Source organism: Caretta caretta, chromosome 2, assembly GCF_965140235.1.
Source record: "Caretta caretta isolate rCarCar2 chromosome 2, rCarCar1.hap1, whole genome shotgun sequence".
Classification (NCBI taxonomy): Eukaryota; Metazoa; Chordata; order Testudines; family Cheloniidae; genus Caretta; species Caretta caretta.
In genome coordinates this window covers 271,649,998-271,675,467 of record NC_134207.1, presented here as the reverse complement: position 1 = coordinate 271,675,467, position 25,470 = coordinate 271,649,998, and the positions used below count along the sequence as shown (strand labels likewise).

Below are 25,470 nucleotides of genomic sequence, written 5' to 3'. Positions count from 1 at the left end.
ACATTATTGTTGTTATTACGGAGCAGTTCAGGTGAAATTATAGGAAGGACAAAAGAAAGAACTTAGTTCTGGAAATTATCTGAACACACACATAATCAGGGCTGCTTCTTATGTGTCAGACAGATATGAGGAATGATGGATCCCTTAAATCAAGAGAGCTGAACAAATCCTGTGGCAAAAACAAGAAGGAATTCTAGAGACAATGCAGATCTTTATTCCGCATCCATCACCATGCTACCTGAAGTTAAGGTCACTATACAGAATGTGAACCTTGGGATGTATTTGTTCTGTTTTCTTAAACCCTGTGTGGAAAGAAGGACACCTTTAACTTTTTGTACTGAGGAAATATTGGGAATAAAACCCTTTTCCATGGGATTACTGAGACATCATTAACTCAGTTCTAATTTGGAGAAGGGAGACCACTTCATCTCTCAGTATTCTCTTATGAGGGAGATTTGGGAAGTAGCATGGAATATAATTAAGGCTAGTTTTTAGTCATGGGTATTTTTAGTAAAACTCATGGACATAGTTACTACAACTCCTGAGGAAGCCCGTAGAAGGAAGGTAATATGGATGGGGGGTGTCCAGCTGTTGTGACCTGTACTGGATGTGCCATGTTTGTCTTTCTTCCACAGGACAGAAGCGACTTTGTCTGTACAAAGTGCAAGCTGGTCTCCAAATTGGAAGAGAAGGTTCAAGGTCTGGAGCAACAGGTATCGACACTGCGTTGCATAAGAGAAACTGAAGATTTCCTGGACAGACGTCAGGATATGCTTCTACGGGCACAATGTTCTGAAGATTCAGAGCAGGCTGAGGGGACAGGAGGACGGTGAAGAAATTTGGCAGCATGTGACCTCCAGAAGAAGAAAGGGGAGTGTCCATGTACCAGCAACACAGATACAGGTAAGTAACCATTTTCATGTTCTCTCCACAGGTACTAATGCGGAGAGTGGACTAGATGATACATCTGAGGGGAGGGAAGGGAACAGAAGGAGACTCCACAGATTGGAAGGCATGAAATGCACTGTCCTAGGGTTGGGGGTTCCACGACCACCGCTCCCAAGAGAAGGAGGTGGGTGGTGGTGGCCGGGGACTCTCTCCTCAGGGGCACTGAGTCATCTATCTGCCGCCCCGACCGGGAAAACCGAGAAGTCTGCTGCTTGCCAGGATTCACGATGTGACGGAGAGACTGCCGAGACTCATCAAGCCCTCGGATCGCTACCCCTTCCTGCTTTTCCATGTGGGCACCAATGACACTGCCAAGAATGACCTTGAGCGGATCACTGCAGACGACGTGGCTCTGGGAAAAAGGATAAAGGAGTTTGAGACGCAAGTGGTCTTCTCGTCCATCCTCCCTCTGGAAGGAAAAGGCCTGGGTAGAGACCGTCGAATCATGGAAGTCAACGAATGGCTACGCAGGTGGTGTCGGAGAGAAGGCTTTGGATTCTTTGACCAAGGGATGGTGTTCCAAGAAGGAGGAGTGCTAGGCAGAGACGGGCTCCACCTAACGAAGAGAGGGAAGAGCATCTTCGCAAGCAGGCTGGCTAACCTAGTGAGGAGGGCGTTAAACTAGGTTCACCGGGGGAAGGAGACCAAAGCCCTGAGGTAAGTGGGGATGTGGGATACCGGGAGGAAGCAAGAGCAGGAGAGTGCGAGAGGGGAGGGCTCCTGCCTCATACTAAGAAAGCAGGACAAACAGCAAGTTATCTCAAGTGCCTATACACAAAAGCAAGAAGCCTGGGAAACAATCAGGGAGAACTAGAAGTCCTGGCACAGTCAAGGAATTATGATGTGATTGGAATAACAGAGACTTGGTGGGATAACTCACATGACTGGAGTACAGTCATGGATGGATATAAACTGTTCAGGAAGGACAGGCAGGGCAGAAAAGATGGGGCAGTTGCACTGTATGTAGGGGAGCAGTATGACTGCTCAGAGCTCAAGTATGAAACTGCAGAAAAACCTGAGTGTCTCTGGATTAAGTTTAGAAGTGTGAGCAACAAGGGTGGTGTCGTGGAGTCTGGCTGGGATGATTTAATTGGGGATCGGTCCTGCTTTGAGCAGGGGGTTGGACTAGATGACCTCCTGAGGTCCCTTCCAACCCTAATATTCTATGATTCTATGATTCTGCTATAGACCACCGGACCAGGGGGATGAGGTGGACAAGGCTTTCTTCCAGCAACTAACGGAAGTTACTAGATCGCAGGCCCTGGTTCTCATGGGAGACTTCAATCACCCGGATATCTGCTGGGAGAGCAACACAGCGATGCACAGACAATCCAGGAAGTTTTTGGAAAGGGTAGGGGACAATTTCCTGGTGCAAGTGCTCGAGGAACCAACTAGGGGCAGGTCTCTTCTTGACGTGCTGCTCACAAACCAGGAAGAATTAGTCGGGGAAGCAAAAGTGGATGGGAATCTGGGAGGCAGTGACCATGAAATGGTTGAGTTCAGGATCCTGACACAAGGAAGAAAAGAGAGCAGCAGAATACGGCCCCTGGACTTCAGAAAAGCAGACTTTGACTCCCTCAGGGAACTGATGGGCAGGATCCCCTGGGAGATTAACATGAGGGGGAAAGGAGTCCAGGAGAGATGGCTGTATTTTAAAGAATCCTTCTTGAGGTCACAGGGACAAACCATCGGGATGCGTAGAAAGGACAGTAAATATGGCAGGCGACCAGCTTGGCTTAACAGTGAAATCCTTGCTGATCTTAAACACAAAAAAGAAGCTTACAAGAAGTGGCAGACTGGACAAATGAGCAGGGAAGAGTATAAAAATATTGCTCAGGCATGAAGGAATGAAATCAGGAAGGCCAAATCACACCTAGAGTTGCAGCTAGCTAGAGATGTTAAGAGTAACAAAAAGGGTTTCTTCAGGTATGTTAGCAACAAGAAGAAGTCAAGGAAAGTATGGGCCCCTTACTGAATGAGGGAGGAAACCTAGTGACAGAGGATGTGGAAAAAGCTAATGTGGAAAAAGCTTTTTTTGCCTCTGTCTTCACGAACAAACAAAGTCAGCTCCCAGACTACTGCACTGGGCAGCACAGCATGGGGAGGAGATGACCAGCCCTCTGTGGAGAAAGAAGTGGTTCGGGACTATTTAGAAAAGCTGGACGAGCACAAGTCCATGGGGCCGGATGCGCTGCATCCGAGAGTGCTAAAGGAGTTGGCGGATGTGATTGCAGAGCCATTGGCCAATCTTTGAAAACTCATGGCGATTGGGGGAAGTCCCGGACAACTGGAAAAAGGCTAATGGAGTGCCCATCTTTAAAAAAAGGGAAGAAGGAGGATCCTGGGAACTACAGGCCAGTCAGCCTCACCTCAGTCCCCCTCACCTCAGACCATGGAGCAGGTCCTCAAGGAATCAATTCTGAAGCACTTAGAGGAGAGGAAAGTGATCAGGAACAGTCAGCATGGATTCACCAAGGGCAAGTCATGCCTGACTAATTTAATTGCCTTCTATGACGAGATACCTGGCTCTGTGGATGAGGGGAAAGCAGTGGACGTGTTGTTCCTTGACTTTAGCAAAGCTTTTGACATGGTCTCCCACAGTATTCTTGCCAGCAAGTTAAAGAAGTATGGGCTGGATGAATGGACTATAAGCTGGATAGAAAGCTGGCTAGATTGTCGGGCTCAATTGGTAGTGATCAATGGCTCCATGTCTAGTTGGCAGCCAGTGTCAAGTAGAGTGCCCCAAGGGTCGGTCCTCGGGCTGGTTTTGTTCAATATCCTCATAAATGATCTGGAGGATGGTGTGGATTGCACTCTCAGCAAGTTTGCAGATGACACTGAACTGGGAGGACAGGTAGATACACTGGAGGGTAGAGATAGGATACAGAGGGCCCTAGACAAATTAGAGGATTGGGCGAAAAGAAATCTGATGAGGTTCAACAAGAACAAGTGCAGAGTCCTGCACTTAGGACGGAAGAATCCCATGCACCACTACAGACTAGGGACTGAATGGCTCGGCAGCAGTTCTGCAGAAAAGGACTTAGAGGGTACAGTGGACGAGAAGCTGGATATGAGTCAACAGTGTGCCCTTGTTGCCAAGAAGGCCAATGGCATTTTGGGCTGTATAAGTAGGAGCATTGCCAGCAGATCAAGGGACGTGATCGTTCCCCTCTATTTGACATTCGTGAGGCCTCATCTGGAGTACTGTGTCCAGTTTTGGGCCCCACACTACAAGAAGGTTGAGGAAAAATTGGAAAGAGTCCAGCGGAGGACAACAAAAATGATTAGAGGACTGGAACACATGACTTATGAGGAGAGGCTGAGGGAACTGGGATTGTTTAGTCTGCAGAAAGGAAGAATGAGGGGGGATTTGATAGCTGCTTTCAACTACCTGAAAGGGGGTTCCAAAGAGGATGGATCTAGACTGTTCTCAGTGGTGGCAGATGGCAGAACAAGGAGTAATGGTCTCAAGTTGCAGTGGGGGAGGTTTAGGTTGGATATTAGGAAAAACTTTTTCACTAGGAGGGTGGTGAAACACTGGAATGCGTTACCTAGGGAGGTGGTGGAATCTCCTCCCTTAGATATTTTTAAGGTCAGGCTTGACAAAGCCCTGGCTGGGATGATTTAGTTGGGGATTGGTCCTGCTTTGAGCAGGGGGTTGGACTAGATGACCTCCTGAGGTCCCTTCCAACCGTGATATTCTGTGATTCTAGGACAGGTCATGGGCAGTAAACACAAATACACGGCCCAAGACATGTATTATATACTCCTGACTAAATCTTGGGGGAGGGGGTGGCCCGTGGGTACTGCAGGTGCTGGGGGGTGCGGCTCAGGGGTGCCAACGATGCTGGGGGGGCGGGAACCCTGCTGATGCTGGAAACACGGGGTGTTGGCAACAGGGGGCGTTGGCAGGGCTGGTAGACTCCCTACCTGGCACCGCACCTCCCTGGAAGCAGCGACATCCTCCGTCCCTCAGATGCTAGGCAGAGGCATGGCCCAAAACTGGACACAGAACTCCAGATGAGGCCTCACCAGTGTCGAATAGAGGGGAACGATTACGTCCCTTGATCTGCTGGCAATGCCCCTACTTATACAGCCCAAAATGCCATTGGCCTTCTTGGCAACAAGGGCACACTGTTGACTCATATCCAGCTTCTCGTCCACTGTACCCCCTAAGTCCTTTTCTGCAGAACTGCTGCTGAGCCATTCGGTCCCTAGTCTGTAGCGGTGCATGGGATTCTTCCGTCCTAAGTGCAGGACTCTGCACTTGTCCTTGTTGAACCTCGTCAGCTTTCTTTTGGCCCAATCCTCTAATTTGTCTAACGCCCTCTGTATCCTATCCCTACCCTCCAGTGTATCTACCTCTCCTCCCAGTTTAGTGTCATCTGCAAACTTGCTGAAGGTGCAATCCACACCATCCTCCAGATCATTTGTAAGGATATTGAACAAAACTGGCCCAAGGACCAACCCTAGGGGCATTCCACTTGATACCGGCTGCCAACTAAACATGGAGCCATTGATCACTACCCATTGAGCGCGACAATCTAGCCAACTTTCTATCCACCTTATCATCCATTCATCCAGCCCATACTTCTTTAATTTGCTGGCAAGAATACTGTGGGAGACCATGTCAAAAGCTTTGCTAAAGTCAAGGAACAACATGTCCACTGCTTTCCCCTCATCCACAGAGCCAGTTATCTCGTCATAGAAGGCAATTAGATTAGTCAGGCATGACTTGCCCTTGGTGAATCCATGCTGACTGTTCCTGATCACTTTCCTCTCCTCCAAGTGCTTCAGAATTGATTCCTTGAGGACCTGCTCCATGATTTTTCCAGGGATCGAGGTGAGGCTGACTAGCCTGTAGTTCCCAGGATCCTCCTTCTTCCCTTTTTAAAAGATGGGCACTACATTAGCCTTTTTCCAGTCGTCCGGGACTTCCGCCGACCACCATGAGTTTTCAAAGATAATGGCCAATGGCTCTGCAATCACATCCACCAACTCCTTTAGCACTCTCGGATGCAGCGCATCCGGCCCCATCGACTTGTGCTCGTCCAACTTTTCTAAATAGTCCCGAACCACTTCTTTCTCCACAGAGGGCTGGTCACCTCCTCCCCATGCTATGCTGCCCAGTGCAGTAGTCTGGGAGCTGACCTTGTTCGTGAAGACAGAGGCAAAAAAAGCATTGATCAGGACCTAGAAGTTCTTAAAATGATCAAGAGGCAAAGATTATGTGGATGCCACTATGTCATCATCTTTTTTGACCCATCAGACTCCTCGGAATTCAATGATTCTTCATCTGAAGATGGAAAAGATGCAGTCTATGAAGGCTCCCTCTCAGAGGGCACATGGGCTGGTATCACAGAGGACAGGCCCAAGAGGCTGATGAGTCCTAGGTTTCTTATTCCTTTGTGACACTGTAAAGGTGGTTGTCACAAGGTCAACATTACCGTAGTGTACAAGCAGCAAAAGCACAGGGAGGCATTCAGCTACCCACCTGGGCTGGAGAAAACTGCTCTCTGAAAGCCAGATGCTCATGGATTGTTCCAGATCAGAGACCCCTCAGAATGAGCCTCACACTGCATCTGGTATCATGGTGCAGATGTTATGGTAATGGCAGCTATTTAAGTACCTAGATAGATCCTTGATAGCACTGGGGCCGACACTGTGGGATCACTAATCTGGGAGTTTGCATCCTAGTTTAACTCTCTTGGTGCAGAAGACTCAGGAGGAATAAATACATAAAAGCCTGTTTAGACACAGCAGAGAAAGGAAAAGAAACAGGGAGGAAAGCAAGCTTTTCCCTGGCAAGAATTCTGACTCATCAAGCTTTCACATGATCTGGTGCTAAAACACACCCAGCTTGCTCACTAATGCTACAACCATCTATAAAGCAGGACCACAGGAAGAGTACTAGGTCAACTACTTCCAAAGAGGATGGATCTGGACTGTTCTCAGTGGTAGCAGATGACAGAACAAGGAGTAATGGTCTCAAGTTGTAGTGGGGGAGGTTAAGTTAAGGAAAAACTTTTTCACTAGGAGAGTGGTGAAGCACTGGAATGGGTTACCTAGGAAGGTGGTGGAATCTCCTTCCTTAGAGGTTTTTAAGATCAGGCTTGACATAGCCCTGGCTGGGATGATTTAGTTGGGAATTGGTCCTGCTTTGAGCAGTGGGTTGGACTAGATGATCTCCTGAGGTCCCTTCCAACCCTGATAGTCTATGAATCATTAGTAGCTCTTGACATAAGGACTAATGATAGTGATCCTGTAGGTCTTTTTCAATTAAGCATGTTTCTTCACTGACAGCACAGCACCAATGAACCAAGCCATCTCTGTGGTACATATCCACGACTCACTTGGGAGTCCAGGGCCTTGACCAAGCTAAAACTCATCAACCATAGAATACAGTCAGCTCCAAGGAAGGCTGCATTTTCTTCTCCCCACTTTGAATGTGAATTATTTCTCAATCCACTTGTTTTTGAGAAGCAATGTGCACAGTACGGAGAGTCAAGATTCCTGGCCTGACTTCCCAGGCACGGCTTTGTCAAGCCGGACCTTAAAAACTTCTAAGGAAGGAGATTCTACCACCTCCCTAGGTAACGCATTCCAGTGCTACACCACCCTCCCAGTGAAAAAGTTTTTCCTAATATCCAACCTAAATCTCCCCCATTGCAACGTGAGACCATTACTCCTTGTTCTGTCATCTGGTACCACTGAGAACAGATTGGATCCATCCTCTTTGGAACGCCCCCTTCAGGTACTTGAAAACTGCTATCAAATCCCCCCTCATTCTTCTCTTCCGCAGACTAAATATCCCAGTTCCCTCAGCCTCTCCTCATAAGTCATGTGTTCCAGACCCCTAATCATTTTTGTTGCCCTCCGCGGGACTCTTTCCAATTTTTCCACATCCTTCTTGTAGTGTGGGGCCCAAAACTGGACACAGGACGACAGATGAGGCCTCACCAATGCCGAATAGAGGGGAATGATCACGTCCCTCGATCTGCTGCCAGTGCTCCTACTTATACACCCCAAAATGCTGTTAGCTTTCTTGGCAACAAGGGCACACTGTTGACTCATATCCAGCTTCTCATCCACTGTAACCCCTAGGTCCTTTTTTGCAGAACTGCTGCTGAGTCATTCGGTCCCTAGTCTGTAGTGGTGCATGAGATTCTTCTGTCCTAAGTGCAGGGCTCTGCACTTGTCCTTGTTGAACCTCATCAGATTTCTTTTGGCCCAATCCTCTAATTTGTCTAGCACCCTCTGTATCCTATCCCTACCCTCCAGCGTATCTACCTCTCCTCCCAGTTTAGTGTCATCTGCAAACTTGCTGAGGGTCAATCCACGCCATCCTCCAGATCATTAATGAAGATATTGAACAAAACTGGCCCAAGGACCGACCCTTGGGGCATTCCGCTTGATACTGGCTGCCACCTAGACATGGAGCCATTGATCACTACCCATTGAGCCCGACAATCTAGCCAGCTTTCTCTCCACCTTATAGTCCATTCATCCAGCCCATACTTCTTTAACTTTCTGGCAAGAATACTGTGGGAGAACGTGTCAAAAGCTTTGCTAAAGTCAAGGAACAACACGTCCACTGCTTTCCCCTCATCCACAGAGCCAGTTATCTCATCATAGAGGGCAAGTAGGTTAGTCAGGCATGACTTGCCCTTGGTGAATCCATGCTGACTGTTCCCAATCACTTTCCTCTCCTCTAAGTGCTTCAAAATTGATTCCTTGAGGACATGCTCCATTATTTTTCAAGGGACTGAAGTGAGGCTGACTGGCCTGTAGTTCCCAGGATCTTCCCTTTTTTAAAGATGGGTACTACACATTAGCCTTTTTCCAGTCATCCAGGACCTCCCCGAATCACCATGAGTTTTCAAAGTTAATGGCCAATGGCTCTGCAATCTCATCCGCCAACTCCTTTAGCACTCTCGGATCCAGTACATCCGGCCCCATGAACTTGTGCTCATCCAGCTTTTCTAAATAGTCCTGAACCACTTCTTTCTCCAAAGAGGGATGGTCACCTCCTCCCCATACTGTGCTGCCCAGTGCAGTAGTCTGGGAGTTGACCTTGTTCATGAAGACAGAGGCAAAAAAAGTATTGAGTACATTAGCTTTTTCCATATCCTCTGTCACTAGGTTGCCTCCCCCATTCAGTAACAGGCCCACACTTTCCCTGACCACCACCTTGTTGCTAACACATGGAGAGTCATGAATCAGAGTCGGAGAAGAAGGTGGATGTGGAAGAAGCTGGGTGGGCGGGGAAGGGGAAAAGGAGAGAGGACATGGAAGGGGAGAAGACAGAACAAGGAGTAATGGTCTCAAGGTGCAGTGGGGGAGGTTTAGGTTGGATGTTAGGAAAAACTTTTTCACTAGGAGGGTGGTGAAGCACTGGAATGGGTTCCCTATGGAGGTGGTGGAATCGCCTTCTTTAGAAGTTTTTAAGGTCAGGCTTGACAAAGCCCTAGCTGGGATGATTTAGTTGGTGCTAGTCCTGCTTTGAGCAGGGGGTTGGACTAGATGACCTCCTGAGGTCCCTTCCAACCCTGATATTCTATGATTCTAAGAAACAGATGAGTGCTGTTCAGGGGAGAAGGCATGAAGGGCTGGAGCCAAAGGAGGGGAGCATGACAGCCCATCATGTTTCTTTTGGGACAATTCAAGGAAGGGACTTTGAGAGAAGTGACCACCATAAGAGAGGGAGTCTACAGAGGCTGTCAGATGCGGGATCCAGGTCTTGAGAGCCAAGAGACCACAGGGAACAGAGGATGAAGAGGTGATGGATGGCTGTGATCTTTTTTGAGATGGAACTGGCATTCAGAGAGAACAGGAGAAGACCAGGAGGGCATAGGAGCAAGTGGGATGGGTATAAGGTTTGAAAAAGACCATGAGGTGGAGGTGATGTGAGGGAAAGAGGAAGAAACAAATTTGAAGTTAATGTTGCTGAATATAACCCACTAAACTCTCAGCCTTGTAATTTTTCAACATGTCTGCCTGTGTGTCACGCTAGGCTGAGCTGGCTGTGTACAATTAAATATATGCAAAATTAAGCACAACTCAAGCAGCTAACAATGGTAGCAGCTGTGCTGGCTCTCAGCAGAGAGCAGCACGAAGTTCCAGCATTGACTGGCTGCAGTACAGGCTTAATCAGAGCATGTGTGTGTCCAAGTAGGTGTGATCTGTTTGCCCATTCTCCAGCCTCTCTGCCAAGGCCACTGCTGGAACCAGCAGCCTACAGTGAGGAAACCACTCATTCTCACTACTTTTCCCCACTCCTTATTCAGAAAACAAGATAGTTTTTAAGAGTGAGTACAATTTGTTTTGAGACTTTCCCTCAACCTCCAGGAAGCACTAGGAGAAAGGCAACAAAATGGCTGAGGAATGACTGAAGAATATTTATCACATACTATATAGGTCACATGGGGGAGTGTGGTGTGGGGGGGTCTATATCCAGCCACTGATTGGATAGAAAGCTCTCATGAGACTTGGAAGCATGAATTGTGCATACTCCCAATAACCACAGCTAGAGATTTTCCAGTTAATGGAAGAGGTGATATTTATCCTATTCACCTACCCCAGAAGGGAGTGATAGGGAGGAGGAGAGAAGAAGTCTGGAAAAGATTAAATTACATAGTTAGTTTGAGATTACTCAGCTGCACTGGTGGAAAACCTACTGTAGATGAAACTCTGGCCACTTCCAGGGCTTTTATCACTGTATCAATGATTTAGCTGACATAGTGATTAAAAACAGTGAAAGCCACATTTTGTCTATACTAAGGCTCTCTCTGGTGCTACCACCAGTGCAGCTTTTGGGTAAAATTCCGTAGTGTAGAAAAGGCCTTAAACACCACTGAGTTACCAGTAATTGAATAAATAAAGATAGGTCTTTTGCTGCCAGTGGAGTCAGTTCCATTTGCGGGAGCTATGTGCTTTTGTTTTGGGAAGGGGGGAAACTGCAGCCTTTAACAAACATGGGAATAACTTCCATTCTCACCACATAAAATAGAAGGGTATCTCTCAAAGATCTTTGTATTTGGCAGTGGTGCAACTGCTTCTAGAATACCTTGTCCAGTTCTGTGGTCCAGAAAGATGTTGATAAATTGGGTTCAGAGAAGAGCCATTCGAATGATGAAAGGATTGGAAAACCTGCCTTGTAGTGAAAGATGCAAGGAACTCAATCCGTTTAGTTTATCAAAGAGAAAGTGAAGGGGTGACTTGATCACAGTCTACAAGTACCTACATGGGAAACAGACATTTGATAATAGAAGGCTCTTCAGTTTAGCAGACAAAAGGTATAACAAGAGCCAAAGGCTGGAAATTGAAGCTACACAAATTCAGACTAGAAATAAAACAAGTTTTTAACAGTGAGGGTAATTAACCACTGGAAAAATTTACTAAGGAGTATGGTGGATTTTCTCTCACTGGAAATTTTTAAATCAAGGTTGGATGTTTTTTCGAAAAGATCTGCTGTAGTTCAAATGGGAATTAATTCTGGAAAATTCTATGGCCAGGATTAGATGACCACAATGGTCTCTTCTGGCTTTATGATCTATCAGTCTAAGCTGGGTGGGGCCCACTGGGGACCAGTGTGCGAAAGAGACAAAGCTGAAAGAATATAGAGCCTGAACTCCCATTCTCGGAGAGGACAGGCTCCCTACGGAGCAGACATAAAAAATTTAGGAGAATGTGAGTATCATGAAGTTCCTGGGTTTAATTCCAACCCAATTCCTAAAGCAGCAACACCTGAAAACTGGTTATGTTCTAAGACTAGAAGGTTAGGCCTGGGTCTTTCAGAGCAGGAGGCTGCAGAGAAAGGGTTCACAGTTGTGGGACAAGACACCTGCGTCTCACAGGGGCCAAGAGACAATTAATGTGTTGGAATAGTTGGCCCATCTACTTATGGGGGATAAAGGAAGAGCTCGGAAGCTGGAAATAAATGCTAGCAAAGGGAAGGGAGGCTGACTGATGAGTTGTGGAAGGGTTCTGAGTGCCTATCAAAGGGGTGTTGGCATCTGGAGTGAGGAATGGTAGTGGAAGAGAGGCTAGTATCAAGTGATTGATATAAAGTTGCTTGTTGTGAAGGCTATAGTTTTTCTTTTGGGACCAGATGGTTGTTGGGGGAGGGGTGAACAGGAGGGTATCGGGGTGAGATGATGTGAGGGTTTTGCTCCAAGGGAAGGTGGGGGCAATTCAGGTCAGGGCACGTGTTATGGGGTTTGCATGCTAGCTTAAAAGTAAGAGGATGCCAGCAGAGAGGAGGAGGTCAGGGGCTTGCAAAAGAAAGTTAGAGAGTTTAAGCTGTGGGGAGGAAGTGAGTCAGATCAGGTGCATGTAGAGGGCCACACAAAGGCAACTAGAGTAATTCTCAGGGAAACCCGAGTTAATTCTCTGGACAATCTAGACCCTTTTAGCCCTGTTGTAGACATTGATTAAGACAGTTTACTTGCAAGAGAATATGGTTGAAAACGAGGAGCTGAATGAACTGCTGGGCCACTGTAATGTGAGGAGGAGCCCATCTCCTGCAGGCAGGTGTTGAACTCTGAACCTGCGTTTGGCTACCCACAGAAACATTGATTTAAAACCCCTTCAAAATCCAGAGGGCACAAGTGCCTAATTGTGTCCTTTGCAGCCCAGCTCCCTGGCCCTCCCTGCATGCAGCAGTGTCAGCAGGGCTAACCCTTCACACAAGGAGGACACAGGCTGAGCTCTGCTCCACACTCCCAGCCCCAGCATTGGCCTCACTCTCTAGACTTTCACCCAGCAGGCTACTTACTTTTTAATTAGACATCTTTAAACAAAAAGTGAAAGTATTTGTTAAAATCCATCTGAATAAACAAAGGTGCTGAGCAGACTGTGAAGTGAATAGGAAATGAAAGTGACTCACCCTCTGAGGGAGAATTTTGTCAGCCATCTTCCTCCTCTTGGCACTGTACATTTTTTAAAGAAAAAAACACGTTACCATGGTGACAGATCTAGGAGTAACGAGGCCACCTGCTAAATTACCCTGACATCTCCACATGCTGGTGCACAGCTGTGCATGTGTCGGCAAAGAGGTCTCAGCCTTACCCAGTACTTAGGACCCCCTCTCTCAGCCATTCCGAGGGGTGGGGGCAACTAAAAAAAATCAGGGCTTTCTGTCACACACCTTGGGAAAAGAAGTCTTCAAGTTCTGTGACCGCAGGGTCCTCTATAGTATGGGGCAGCAGTGTGTGTGCGTGTGTGTGTGATCTATGAATACATTATGACTGTGAGAGTCTGTGCGAGAGCATTTATGTAGGAGTGTGTGTAGCCATATGTAGATATGTATCCATACATTTGTGTGTATATACATATGTGCATACTTGATGGTGCATGTCTGTCGATTGATTATTCAAAAAGATATCCTAATGTGTGTCCATGCATGTCCATGGAAGGAGGTGTGTGTGTGTGTGTGATTGTACACACACGGGTATGTGTATGTACACATGTGAATTACACAAGCATGTATGGACATGTATATCTGTGTGTGTATATATAAATATATATATTATGCATCTACGTTCCAAGCACAGGTGTGTATACACACACACACACACACACACACACCCCTCTATATGAGGCACAGTGTGTGCATAAGGCATGTTGATGAAATTGGAATCAGGCAAAGGCAGTGTCCCCGGAGTTTGACTTTAAACTGCACACACTGTCAGTGCCCATCAAGCCGTTTCCTTGCAGCCCCAGCAGTTCAGAGAGAGGAGAAACTTGGCCCCCCTCTGCTCAGGGGAGTGACACTTCCATCCCTTGAGCAGGGGATCAATCAGTCCATCTCTGGGAGGCGAATGAGGGTAGGCCCCTCCCCGCCCCCACCAGGCCCTGGGGCTGCTCCTGTCCCCCCTCCCCCATTCCCATTTCTCCTGAGGACCCCTTAGTTTCTGTCTCCCCAGGACCGATGTTTTCACCTTTTTCCAGGGGCGGTACATGCCCTTCCCACACTTACTAGCGATGTGCAGCCTTCCTCCTGAGTGGGGCCTGGGACACCAGTTTCTCTTCTCTTCTTGGGGCCAGGCCCGAGGCACTGTTTGTGGGGGTGGGAATGTAAACTGACCCTCCCTCCCTCCGGCCCAGCTCTCGATTTGGCCCAGAGTATTTACACACCCATCCACTGGCCACATGGGCAGGATGCCCTCTTGAGACAGTGGCCCCTTTAGGAAGTGAGAAATGCTGGAGCCGAAACATTCCATGGCAGTTTATGGGGGCGGGGCTGGGATTCTGATCTGATCTAGGGGGAGAGCATGGGGGTCGGGGTAGGGGCAAGGGAGGAGCTAATGCCTCTGGCCTGGCCACAGAGGGAGGGGCTAGTGACTCTCACCAGACCTAGGGAACAGCTGGAGAAGGAAAAAAACACCCCAACTGAAATGACAGTTAAGGAGGTGATGCCACAATAATTGCAGGCGAGAAACAGTGACTGGGTGAGCCAGAGCCTAAAGGAAATGGGAATGTGACCTGGAGCACCCAGTAAAACTGAAGGGGCATTACACCCCATCCATTCCCCCAAAGTCTGATAGAGACCAGGGAATTTATCCCCTTTCTGCCTACACCGAGCCTCCCATGGCAAGGATATTTACCCCGTCCCCTAAGCCTGCCAGAGATGGTAGGGGAGTTAGCGCGGGGAAAGCAGAGGAACTTCTGAGAAGGGGACAGGGGAGGGAAAGAAAACCAGGGTAAAGAATACAATAAACTCCATGGAGAGGAGATACGATGGAGGAAACACTGGAAGCCTTTTGGTGCCTCCTGGAAGGCTTCAGGTGAGCAGGGCTCACTCGCTACAACATGGTTTCAAACTGCAAGAAAATCTGAGGATAAGAAGATGTTTTCTTCTGTAACGGGGACATGAAACAGACTAATTCCCATGTGACGACCCTTGGGAACTGCACTCACCCTTAATCCACTAACACTCTTGCTGCTGGGGCCCTTCTAGGGTGCATCCCAGATACATGGACATTCTCAGTACACACTCTTAACGCTTGCTAGATACTGCAGTGCAAATACCCTGGACTCACAGGAGCTCCCAGTGCACTGAACCTAAAGAAGCAGGTATTACATGCAACCATATGTACTGACACCACTAATACATTGCCTGACCCTGCAAGTACCCATAATGTTTGCACAGTCGTTGTGCAGAGTCTGTAGGTGAATGTCCCTCAAGCACTTATCAGCCATAAATCTAGGCTTGAGGAATTGGCTCACACTTTATTTAATTGCCAGCAGTGCACTGGGTGTTGTACGAGATTAAAGATGGGCAAATTCTGCCAGAAAAGTACATACACATCAAAAATGCCCCCCTCCAACTCTAGCTAGTTACTTTCTGTAAATTTCATTAGTGAATTTCACCAGAGAATGTTTGTAGACAATGAACATCTCATGAATATTTATGAAAATGCATTTTGCACTAGTGCTCATGGTATAAGTATTCACGCTACGAAGCTGAAATCTCTGATTTGCCTGCTCCTGTTTATAAAATATTCAGTTAACCAATCAGGGAGCAGGAGTATTATTATGCAAAATAGGTGACCAGTCATATATCACAAACAACAAATAGTTGAAGACAAAGTCAAAATAAGTAATTAGCAAATAATCTATAGATTGAATACAACTAGACCCCGTAGCCTGAAACATGCACCAAACATTCTAATAACTCCAAATAACAAGAAAATGAATAGAAATCAAGATCTGCTCAGAGACAATTCACAAATGAAAAACTATTCAGTGAATTTTGCATTGTCACAGTCCCTGCTCCAAGCAGCATACACCCTATAAATAAGGCTGCGAGTTTGTCAAAGAGGTCACGGAAGTCATGGATTCTGTGACTTTCCGTGACTTCTGCAGCAGCCAGTGCGCCTGGCTCAGGGACAGCTCAGGCAGCCCCTGAGCCAGACGCACCGGCTGCTGCTGGGGCAGTCTCAGGCCACACATACACACACACGCACACATGCAGCAGAGTTTGGGGGTGGAAGGGGCAAAGGGTTGGGGCATGGGATGGGGTGAGGCACGCTCTGGGCGGCACTTATCTGGGGGGCTCCCCGGAAGCAGCGACATCCCCCTTGTTCAGCTGCTAGGTGGAGGCGTGGCCAGGCGGCTCTGCACACCTGCCTCCACCCAGAGTGATGGCTTCACAGCTCCCATTGACCGGGAACTGCGGCCAATGGGAACTGCAGGGGCGGTGCCTGCGGGCGGAGGCAGCCTGCAGAGCTGCCTAGCCACACTTCTGCCTAGCAGGGAGTGAGGAGGATGTCCCCATGTAAGCGCCACCCAGAGCCTGCCTCAACCTGTCCAAGGCCCCACCCCCCTATCCCCTCCCACACCCAAACTCTGCTGCTGGGGGGTGAGGAAAGGGAGGCGCGGAGCCAGGTAGGGAGCCTACTGACCCCACCAACCCCCTGCCTCCCAGCACCAGCAGGGGTCCCAGGCTGCGCGTTGTTGCTCATGCCTCCCCAGCACCTGGGCTGCTCTGCCTCAGCACCCGCAGGGCCCCTGAGCAGCCCCCGCCACAAGTTTTAGTCATGGGTATTTTTAGTAAAAGTCAGGGACAGGTCACAGGCTGTGAATTTTTGTTTACTGCCTGTGATCTGTCCCTGACTTTTACTAAAAATACCCATGACTAAAACGTAGCCTTACCTATAAATCCACTGATTTGTTGCCTACATGTTTAAGGCTGTCACACAGTTGCAAAGGAGGCTGGTTCTTCTTCCCACAATTACCCTCCCATTCTTCTCTTTCAGTGCACTCACCTCCGGGTTCGGGTCTGAGTTGCTTGCTGCTGCTGTTGCACCTGCTGTTGCTGTACCTGCTGAGGTGCTGTGCGCTTTCGTGTTGGTTCCATCACTGTTTGGGGCATTCCAGGGCGCACTGAGGGGCTTCCAACATATGGTGAGCCTGGGGGACCCATTGGAGCCCCCTGATGGGGCATTCGAGCACCTGATGGCATCCCAGGGCGCTAGGGAGGAAGCGAAACAGAAATAAAATGTCTGTTTGGTCACAGTTATTGCAACAGCAAAGGGGTTGGCATGACGGCAGCAACTAGCTCCAATGTAAAGACCATAAAGTTTCCAAGCTTTGACCATTCTAATAAGCACCAATGCAACAGGACAAAGTGATGGAGTCAGGCCTGGCACTTTTTGGTCATTAGAGAGAGGAACCTGATAAGAGAGTAGGCTGGGAGGTAGTAAGGAAAAATACTTCACACAGCAAGATGTTGAGCGGCTGGGTAAGTAATTTTGTTTGATAAAATTAGATGTTGAGCGGGTGGGTGACAGATCCAGGCCAGATTACTGCAGCATTCTCTCTTGGACTGACCGTAAAGATCATGTAGAAGCTACATCTGGGCCAACATGCTGTGGTCTACATGTTAATCAAGACTGATGATGACACCATATCACACCAGTGATCCTTTATGCTGACTGAGCTACTGTGATCAAGGGACATTATAGCTGGCAGTCAAAGGTGAAACTTTAAAGTACTGGGGGAAGAGAGTTCTCCATAAAGGCCTTCCACTTCAGGATACACTATCACCAAGGATCAGAATAAGCCTATAAAGTGAGAAGATGTGGCTACAGAAAAGCCTCTTTGATCAGGCATTCCCCAATAATAGGGGAACATGAGAGCCTGATAACATTTCCTTAGGAATGCTAAAATCTCCTGACATCTCCATTGACTTCAGTGGTTTTGAGTCAGACCATGAGATCAGTGCTGTACAAGACACAGCATAAAGTCAGTCCTAGCCCTAAAGAGGTATAGCCCTCCAAGAATCAATCACCAAGATTAATCTCATTTTAAAAATGCAAGCCCAACTCCTGGACACATCAAACTGTTACCCTTATTTATTATGATTTCAATGGCACCATCACTCTTGACAGAGCATGGTGTATGCACCAATGAGTTCTTTGATGACTTCTGAGTCCAATGCGCAAGTGATGTATAGATCAGATAACAAAGCACCTGCTCCAGCCGCAGGTAGTGAGCAAGTGTTTAACAGAACAGTCCACGTAAACATCACAAAAGCCAGGAGCTTAAGTCCACACCTCCAGACTAGCTAGCCAGTATACTATACTACCCCACCCACCAACACCAAACCTCATCAGGCTCCCTGCTCCTCATAAGCCTTAGAAAATAGCTCTTCCTTAGATTCCAAGGGGCTGGTTGCATTACAGAGGTGGCAGAATGTTAGAGTGAAGGTAGGGGCGGTGTGGATAGTAACAGAAAATTATAGGAGGGCTTAGGGGCAGAGGCACAGACAACCTCTGCTTGCACTGTTAATGGGAGGGGGATAGAGGAGAGACCAGCTCAGAAGACAGAGTGGGCATGGCTAGTGAGTGCAGATAATAGAGCTGGTATGGGAGACTGACTGTGGGAGCTGCAACTGGGTAAAGGAGAGGGAGGGGGCAGTAAACCAGTAAAAGAGAAGCCTTTGTATACAGCTGAGAACTTCTTCACCTGTCCCAGCCTGTACCATTGGCTGAGCTGCAAACACTGTTATGACAACTCTTTGGAAACTATGGCTCTCTCCTCCACCACACTCCCCACCCCCCAAACCCAGCAGTCAGCAAAAGGAAATGGCTTAAAAATACTTCACACTAAATCTTGTATTTAGAATCTCCTGTTGGCTGTCAATCCACAAACCGTGGCTGCCTTCCAGCATGGAGAAAACGGACTGTGGGCCCTGCTGTTGCCTGTCAATCACCGCAGCTCTGCTGCCCCATGTCCACTCCCTTGAAAACTGCCTGGCCAGGAGAAACAAGATTGTGGGCCCAGCTATCTGTGTCTGCAAAGGACGAATTATGGCCAGAATAGCAAAGTTGGGTGGGCCAACCCAGTTACTGGCCTATATCCTACTTTCTGAACTTCCTGTTGGCTCCCCTTTTTCTTGTTGGGCATTAAAACAGTGTGGGTACCAAACAAATATCACCTGTCACAGAGGAAGAGTAGCTCCACCAAGAAATATGGTTAGTACTATTCTGGCTGACATCTTCCATTTAAATTCTTATGTCCCCCTCACACCTTGTCCACCCCCTGCTTTGCCTAATTACTTTCCTTCTCCCACCCCCACCTCTGCACCTTCTTCTACGCTGTCCTTAGATGTGGAACAAACTTTGAATGCCAGTACATGAGGCCACACCCTTTTCCCCATTGCAACACCTTCAAAAGCCCCACAGACCACCTAGGTAAAATGCCTTCTCAACCCAATATTATCAGAGAGGAGAGGACAAGGAGGCAACACCTAATCTAATATCCTCCTCAGGGTGCCCTAGTGCATCTGGTCTTCTCTGTGCTCCTGAGGGGAAGGCCTGTCGGTACTGTGTCTTGTGCAGAGCTGAGCACATTGTCAGTGCCTTAGGCCCCTCCAGACAGCAGCATGCTCCGCATTGCCATGAGGTGCTGCCTCTCTCCTTCATCCTTTCCAGTCTCTCCTTTCTTCTGTTTTACAGCTTGTCCTGTCTTTTGTTTCTCACTCTCCTCCCTTCCAATTCAATTCTCTCACCTCCTCAGTGTCTCTCCTCCTCCCCTTTTCTCAAGCAGCTTCCTCCTGTCATATAGTACAGATGAAGGACGGCACAAGACTGCACATCTCCTGGTTTTAATATGATTGTGCTTCTCTTTGCATTCTTACTGCAGACACAAGAGTCCTGTTACAAGAACTTTAACAACAGAGCACCTAAAAGACTGAAATGACAAAATGAGACTCAGGCTGAATCTGTGCAGCTGCAGGAAACTAATCTGAAATGTGGACAGGCAATGGGAGAAGCAAACGAGAAGAGCAGCAATGCCTCAAATAGTCCAGCAAGTTAGATGGCAGTTTACAATGCAAAATGGCTGTAAAAAAGCTAGGTCAGTTTTGGGTTGCATATGAAGAGCCCAAGGTTGAGTGTTGTATTCCAGTTGGAGTCCCCCTGGAGCCCAATAGAGGTACCATGCCTCCATGCTCCAGGGGGACTCCATCTGGAATGCAGCCCTCAACCCTGGGCTCTTCAATAATGTAAAGAGATTGACAAATGAGAAGTTTTAAAAAGAACAAAAATGTCCGAATGTAAAAGAGCACAGTACAGCTTGGCTAGGCAACAGCATCCAAGGTGCTGGCAGCACATGATGGCAGCTATTAATGACAGGTTTGAACACCCACAAGGGAGAAGACTTTTCTAGAGCGATAAGTAGTGGTATCACTCGGAGTAATAGGACGAAATTAAGACTGTATCTTAGGGAACCCTGCCTTTTGGTAATAGTCTCTCAAGGAAGTGGTGAAAGCCCAATTGACAGCAACATTTAAAATTGGACTGGAACAAGTATAGGAAAAAGGGCTGTAAATAATCCTTTACAGCCTCTCCTCTCTTTCCAGAATGACTATAAATGTGACCTAATAGACATTGCCTTCTCTAATGTCTATCACAGAATTACTAAGTAGAAATTTCCGTGCTTCAATTCCTACTCCTTAGAATCTCTCACTTCACTCATTTCCAGCAAGCATTCTAGCCCTCCAGTTCCCTGCACTATCCCATGCCCTATAATCAGGGACCAAGTATTCCAGGATTCCACAGCTGTGGCATTTGCTGCAGACTCCACCCATCACTGCATATTGGGCAGCACAAGTTAAAATCTTTCATGCACAAAACACTGTTTCTAGGATTGTAAGCTGATACCTAGACCATAAGCTTTTTGAGGCAGCCATCATCTTTTTGTGATATGCGGGTGTTCAGTGCCTAACACAATGGGACCCCAAATCTTTAATGGGGGCTTCTAGGTGATACAACCATTCAAATACATAAAAAATAGCTCTTATAGTTACAAACAAAACCAGTACAACAAAATGGTGATCAATTAACATACTGCCAGTCTGCAGACTAAGGAAGACATCAGATATAAGAGCTCCATGCACCTCAGTGTAGCTTAATTACAAAAAATAATGACGTCAGTTTAAACTGCAATGTTGTTGAACCACTGCTTTGCTGAGGATTACAACAGAACTATCCACATAGCCCATGTCCCCATAATTGGAGGGCCCAATTCCAACTCTACTCCTCAATTTTATTTATAGATTCATACAATTTAAGGCCAGAAAAAACCCACAAATTACCTAGTCTGACCTCCTTTGTATAGAATCATAGAATAATAGAATATCAGGGTTGGAAGGGACCTCAGGAGGTCATCTAGTCCAACCCCCTGCTCAAAGCAGGACCAATCCCCAGTTAAATCATCCCAGCCACGGCTTTGTCAAGCCTGACCTTAAAAACTTCTAAGGAAGGAGATTCTACCACCTGCCTAGGTAACGCATTCCAGTGTTTCACCACCCTCCTAGTGAAAAAGTTTTTTCTAATATCCAACCTAAACCTCCCCCACTGCAACTTGAGACCATTACTCCTTGTCCTGTCATCTTCTACCACTGAGAATAGTCTAGAACCATCCTCTTTGGAACCACCTCTCAGGTAGTTGAAAGCAGCTATCAAATCCCCCCTCATTCTTCTCTTCTGCAGACTAAACAATCCCAGTTCCCTCAGTCTCTCCTCATAAGTCATGTGTTCCAGACCCCTAATCATTTTTGTTGCCCTTCGCTGGACTCTCTCCAATTTTTTCACATCCTTCTTGTAGTATGGGGCCCAAAACTGGACACAGTACTCCAGATGAGGTCTCACCAATATCGAATAGAGGGAAACGATCATGTCCCTTGATCTGCTGGCTATGCCCCTACTTATACATCCCAAAATGCCAATGGCCTTCTTGGCAACAAGGGCACACTGCTGACTCATATCCAGCTTCTTGTCCACTGTCACCCCTAGGTCCTTTTCCGCAGAACTGCTGCCTAGCCATTTGGTCCCTAGTCTGTAGCGGTGCATGGGATTCTTCCGTCCTAAGTGCAGGACTCGGCACTTATCCTTGTTGAACCTCATCAGATTTCTTTTGGCCCAATCCTCTAATTTGTCTAGGGCCCTCTGTATCCTATCCCTACCTGCCACCATATCTACCACTCCTCCCAGTTTAGTATCATCCGCAAATTTGCGGAGAGTGCAATCCACACCATCCTCCAGATCATTTATGGAGATATTGAACAAAACTGGCCCCAGGACCGACCCTTGGGGCACTCCACTTGATACCGGCTGCCATCTAGGAATGGAGCCATTGATCACTACCCGTTGAGCCCGACAATCTAGCTAACTTTCTACCCACCTTATAGTGCATTCATCCAGCCCATACTTCTTTAACTTGCTGGCAAGAATACTGTGGGAGACCGTGTCAAAAGCTTTTCTAAAGTCAAGAAACAATACATCCACTGCTTTCCCTTCATCCACAGAACCAGTAATCTCATCATAGAAGGCGATTAGATTAGTCAGGCATGACCTTCCCTTGGTGAATCCATGCTGACTGTTCCTGATCACTTTCCTCTCGTGTAAGTGCTTCAGGATTGATTCCTTGAGGATCTGCTCCATGATTTTTCCGGGGACTGAGGTGAGGCTGACTGGCCTGTAGTTCCCAGGAACCTCCTTCTTCCCTTTTTTAAAGATGGGCACTACATTAGCCTTTTTCCAGTCGTCCGGGACCTCCCCCGATCGCCATGAGTTTTCAAAGATAATGGCCAATGGCTCTGCAATCACAGCCGCCAACTTCTTTCGCACTCTCGGATGCAATGCGTCCGGCCCCATGGACTTGTGCACATCCAGCTTTTCTAAATAGTCCCGAACCATTTCTTTCCCCACAGGGGGCTGGCCACCTACTCCCCTTGCTGCGTTGCCCAGCGCAGCAGTCTGGGAGCTGACCGTGTTCATGAAGACAGAGGCAAAAAAAGCATTGAGTACATTAGCTTTTTCCACATCCTCTGTCACTAGGTTGCCTCCCTCATTCAGTAAGGGGCCCACACTTTCCTTGGCTTTCTTCTTATTGCCAACATACGTGAAGAAACCTTTCTTGTTACTCTTAACATCTCTTTCTAGCTGCAGCTCCAGTGCGATTTGGCCCTCCTGATTTCATTCCTACATGCCCGAGCAGCATTTTTATACTCTTCCCTTGTCATTTGTCCAATCTTCCACTTCTCGTAAGCTTCTTTTTTATGTTTAAGATCCACAAGGATTTCACTGTTAAGCCAAGCCGGTCGCCTGCCATATTTACTATTCTTTCTACACATCGGAATGGTTTGTCCCTGTAACCTCAATAAGGATTCTTTAAAATACAGCCAGCTCTCCTGGACTCCTTTCCCCCTCATGTTATTCTCCCAGGGGATCCTACCCATCAGTTCCCTGAGGTTGTCAAAGTCTGCTATTCTGAAGTCCAGCGTCCATATTCTGCTGCTCTCCTTTCTTCCCTGTGTCCGGATCCTGAACTCGACCACCTCATGGTCACTGCCTCCCAGGTTCCCATCCACTTTTGCTTCCCCTACTGATTCTTCCCGATTTGTGAGCAGCAGGTCAAGAAGAGCTCTGCCCCTAGTTGGCTCCTCCAGCACTTGCTCCAGGAAACTGTCCCCTACGCTTTCCAAAAACTTCCTGGATTGTCTGTGCACCACTGTATTGCCACTACATTTCACTCAGTTACCTCTTTATTATTACGAGTAACTTGTGTTTGGCTAAATCAGATCTTTGAAGAGACTTTCAGTCTGTACTTTAAGACATCAAAAGATGGAGATCTACCACCTTTCTGGTTGTGTGTTCCAGTGGTTAATCTCCCTCACTGTGAAAAATCTGTATCGTATTTCTAATTTGAATTTGTCTGGCTTCAGCTTCCAGCCTTGGGTCCTGTTATGCCTTTTTCTGCTAGATTACAGAGTCTTTTAGTGCTCAGTCTTCTCGTCCCATAAAAGTACTTATACTCTATAATCAAGTCACCTCTCAATCTTCTTTTTGATAAAATATACAGATTGAGTTCCTTAAGTCTTTCATTGAAAGGCATTTTCTCCACCCCTCAAATAATTTGTCTCTCTTTTTTGCACCCCCTCCAATTTTTCAACACCCTTTTTTTATAAATTCATAGATTCCAAGGCCAGATGGGGTAGTCAATTATTTTTTGTCAAGGTCCAAATTTCTTGGTCAAAGTATAGTCAAGGTCTAGACTTCAGAGAAAATAGTACAAAACAACAACAATGATAACAATAAGTAAATAAAAAGATTTTGGGGTCCATTCAAAAGTGTCTGCTGAACCATACTTGGCCCACAGTCCAACTATTGACTACCCCAGTCTAGTCTGACCTCCTGAATAACACAGGCCAAAGAACTTACCCAAAATAATTCCAGTTTGAACTACAGCATGTCTTTCAAAGAAACACACAGTCTTTATCAGCACTGATTTAATATTTACTTCCAGATCATTGATGAAAATGTCAAATAGCGTCAGATCCAGTACCTATTCCTGAAGAACCCCACTAGAAACACCCACATTTGAAGATGATTCCTTATTCATGATTACTTTTTGAGAGCTATCCATTAGCTAGGTCTTTCTAGTTAATGTGTGCTTTATTAATTTTGTATCATGCAAATTTTTTAACCAGAATGGCTTGAGGTACTAAGTTAAACATCTTACAGAAGTCAAGTGTATGTCATCTCCACACTTAACTTTATCAAACACCTTTATAATCTCAACATGAAATGAAACTGGATTTTTTATTTTCCATAAAATCAAATTGACTGGCATTAATTTTGTTCCCATCCTTCAGTTCTTTACTGATTGAATCGTGTATCTGCTTTTCCATTATTTTCCCCATGATCCTACTTGCCCTTTTTAAATATTGGCAGAACACCAGTTTCAGAGTGGTAGCCGTGTTAGTCTGTATCAGCAAAAACAACGAGGAGTCCTTGTGGCACCTTAGAGACTAACAAATTTATTTGGGCATAAGCTTTCATGGGCTAAAACCCATTTCATCAGATGCATGCATCAGAACACCAGCACTCTTTCAGTCTTCTGGAATTTCCCCAGTATTCCAAGATTTATTAAGAACTAATATCAGCAGGCCAGGAGTCTCCTCAGCCAGCTCTTTTACTATTCTTGACTGAAAGTTTGATTATTTAACAATGTTTATCCCTAGCAGATGTTGTTCAATATCCTCTTCAGTTACTGATGGATTGGAAAGTACTTCATTTTCCTCATATGACAGAAGTACATCATTCTGTTTCTTTCCCAGTGCAGAATATTTTTGAGCACTTCTGCCTTTTTTGCATCATTATTTACAAATTTACCCTCTCCATCTACTAATGGGTATATACAATTGCTTGGATTTCTTTTGTTCCTAATACATTTTAAAAACTTCATCTTATTGTCCTTAACCCTGCCAGGAAGGGAATTTTCCCTTATGCCCTCACCTTCATCAATTTTCTATACTTGATAGCAATCACCAGAAGTTATCTATTTCACCCTTGTTCCCATTTGTAATCTACATTTTTTTTAACTTCTAATTACTGCTTTCAATTCCCCATTGAACCAAAATGGGCTTTTAGCCAAAGTTGTTCTCTTTCTTTCTTGTGGACTCATGGGGTTTTGGCCATCTACTACTAAGCACTTCTTAAAGACCTCCCA

General features: G+C 46.7%; 1 protein-coding gene across 12 annotated transcripts in view; it reads right to left on the bottom strand.

Moving 5' to 3' along the window:
* Positions 1-25,470, bottom strand: part of SMARCD3 (SWI/SNF related BAF chromatin remodeling complex subunit D3) — a 268,276-nt gene that overhangs the window by 130,717 nt on the left and 112,089 nt on the right. For 11 of the 12 annotated variants that reach the window (XM_048842073.2, XM_048842074.2, XM_075126139.1 and 8 more), the window contains 2 exons: positions 16,719-16,924; positions 12,836-12,878 (listed from right to left, as the gene is read on the bottom strand). In XM_048842073.2, coding sequence (XP_048698030.1) covers positions 12,836-12,878; positions 16,719-16,924 — 249 coding nt within the window. The remainder of the gene's footprint in view (positions 1-12,835; positions 12,879-16,718; positions 16,925-25,470) is intronic. The other variant, XM_048842075.2, reaches the window with a different exon arrangement.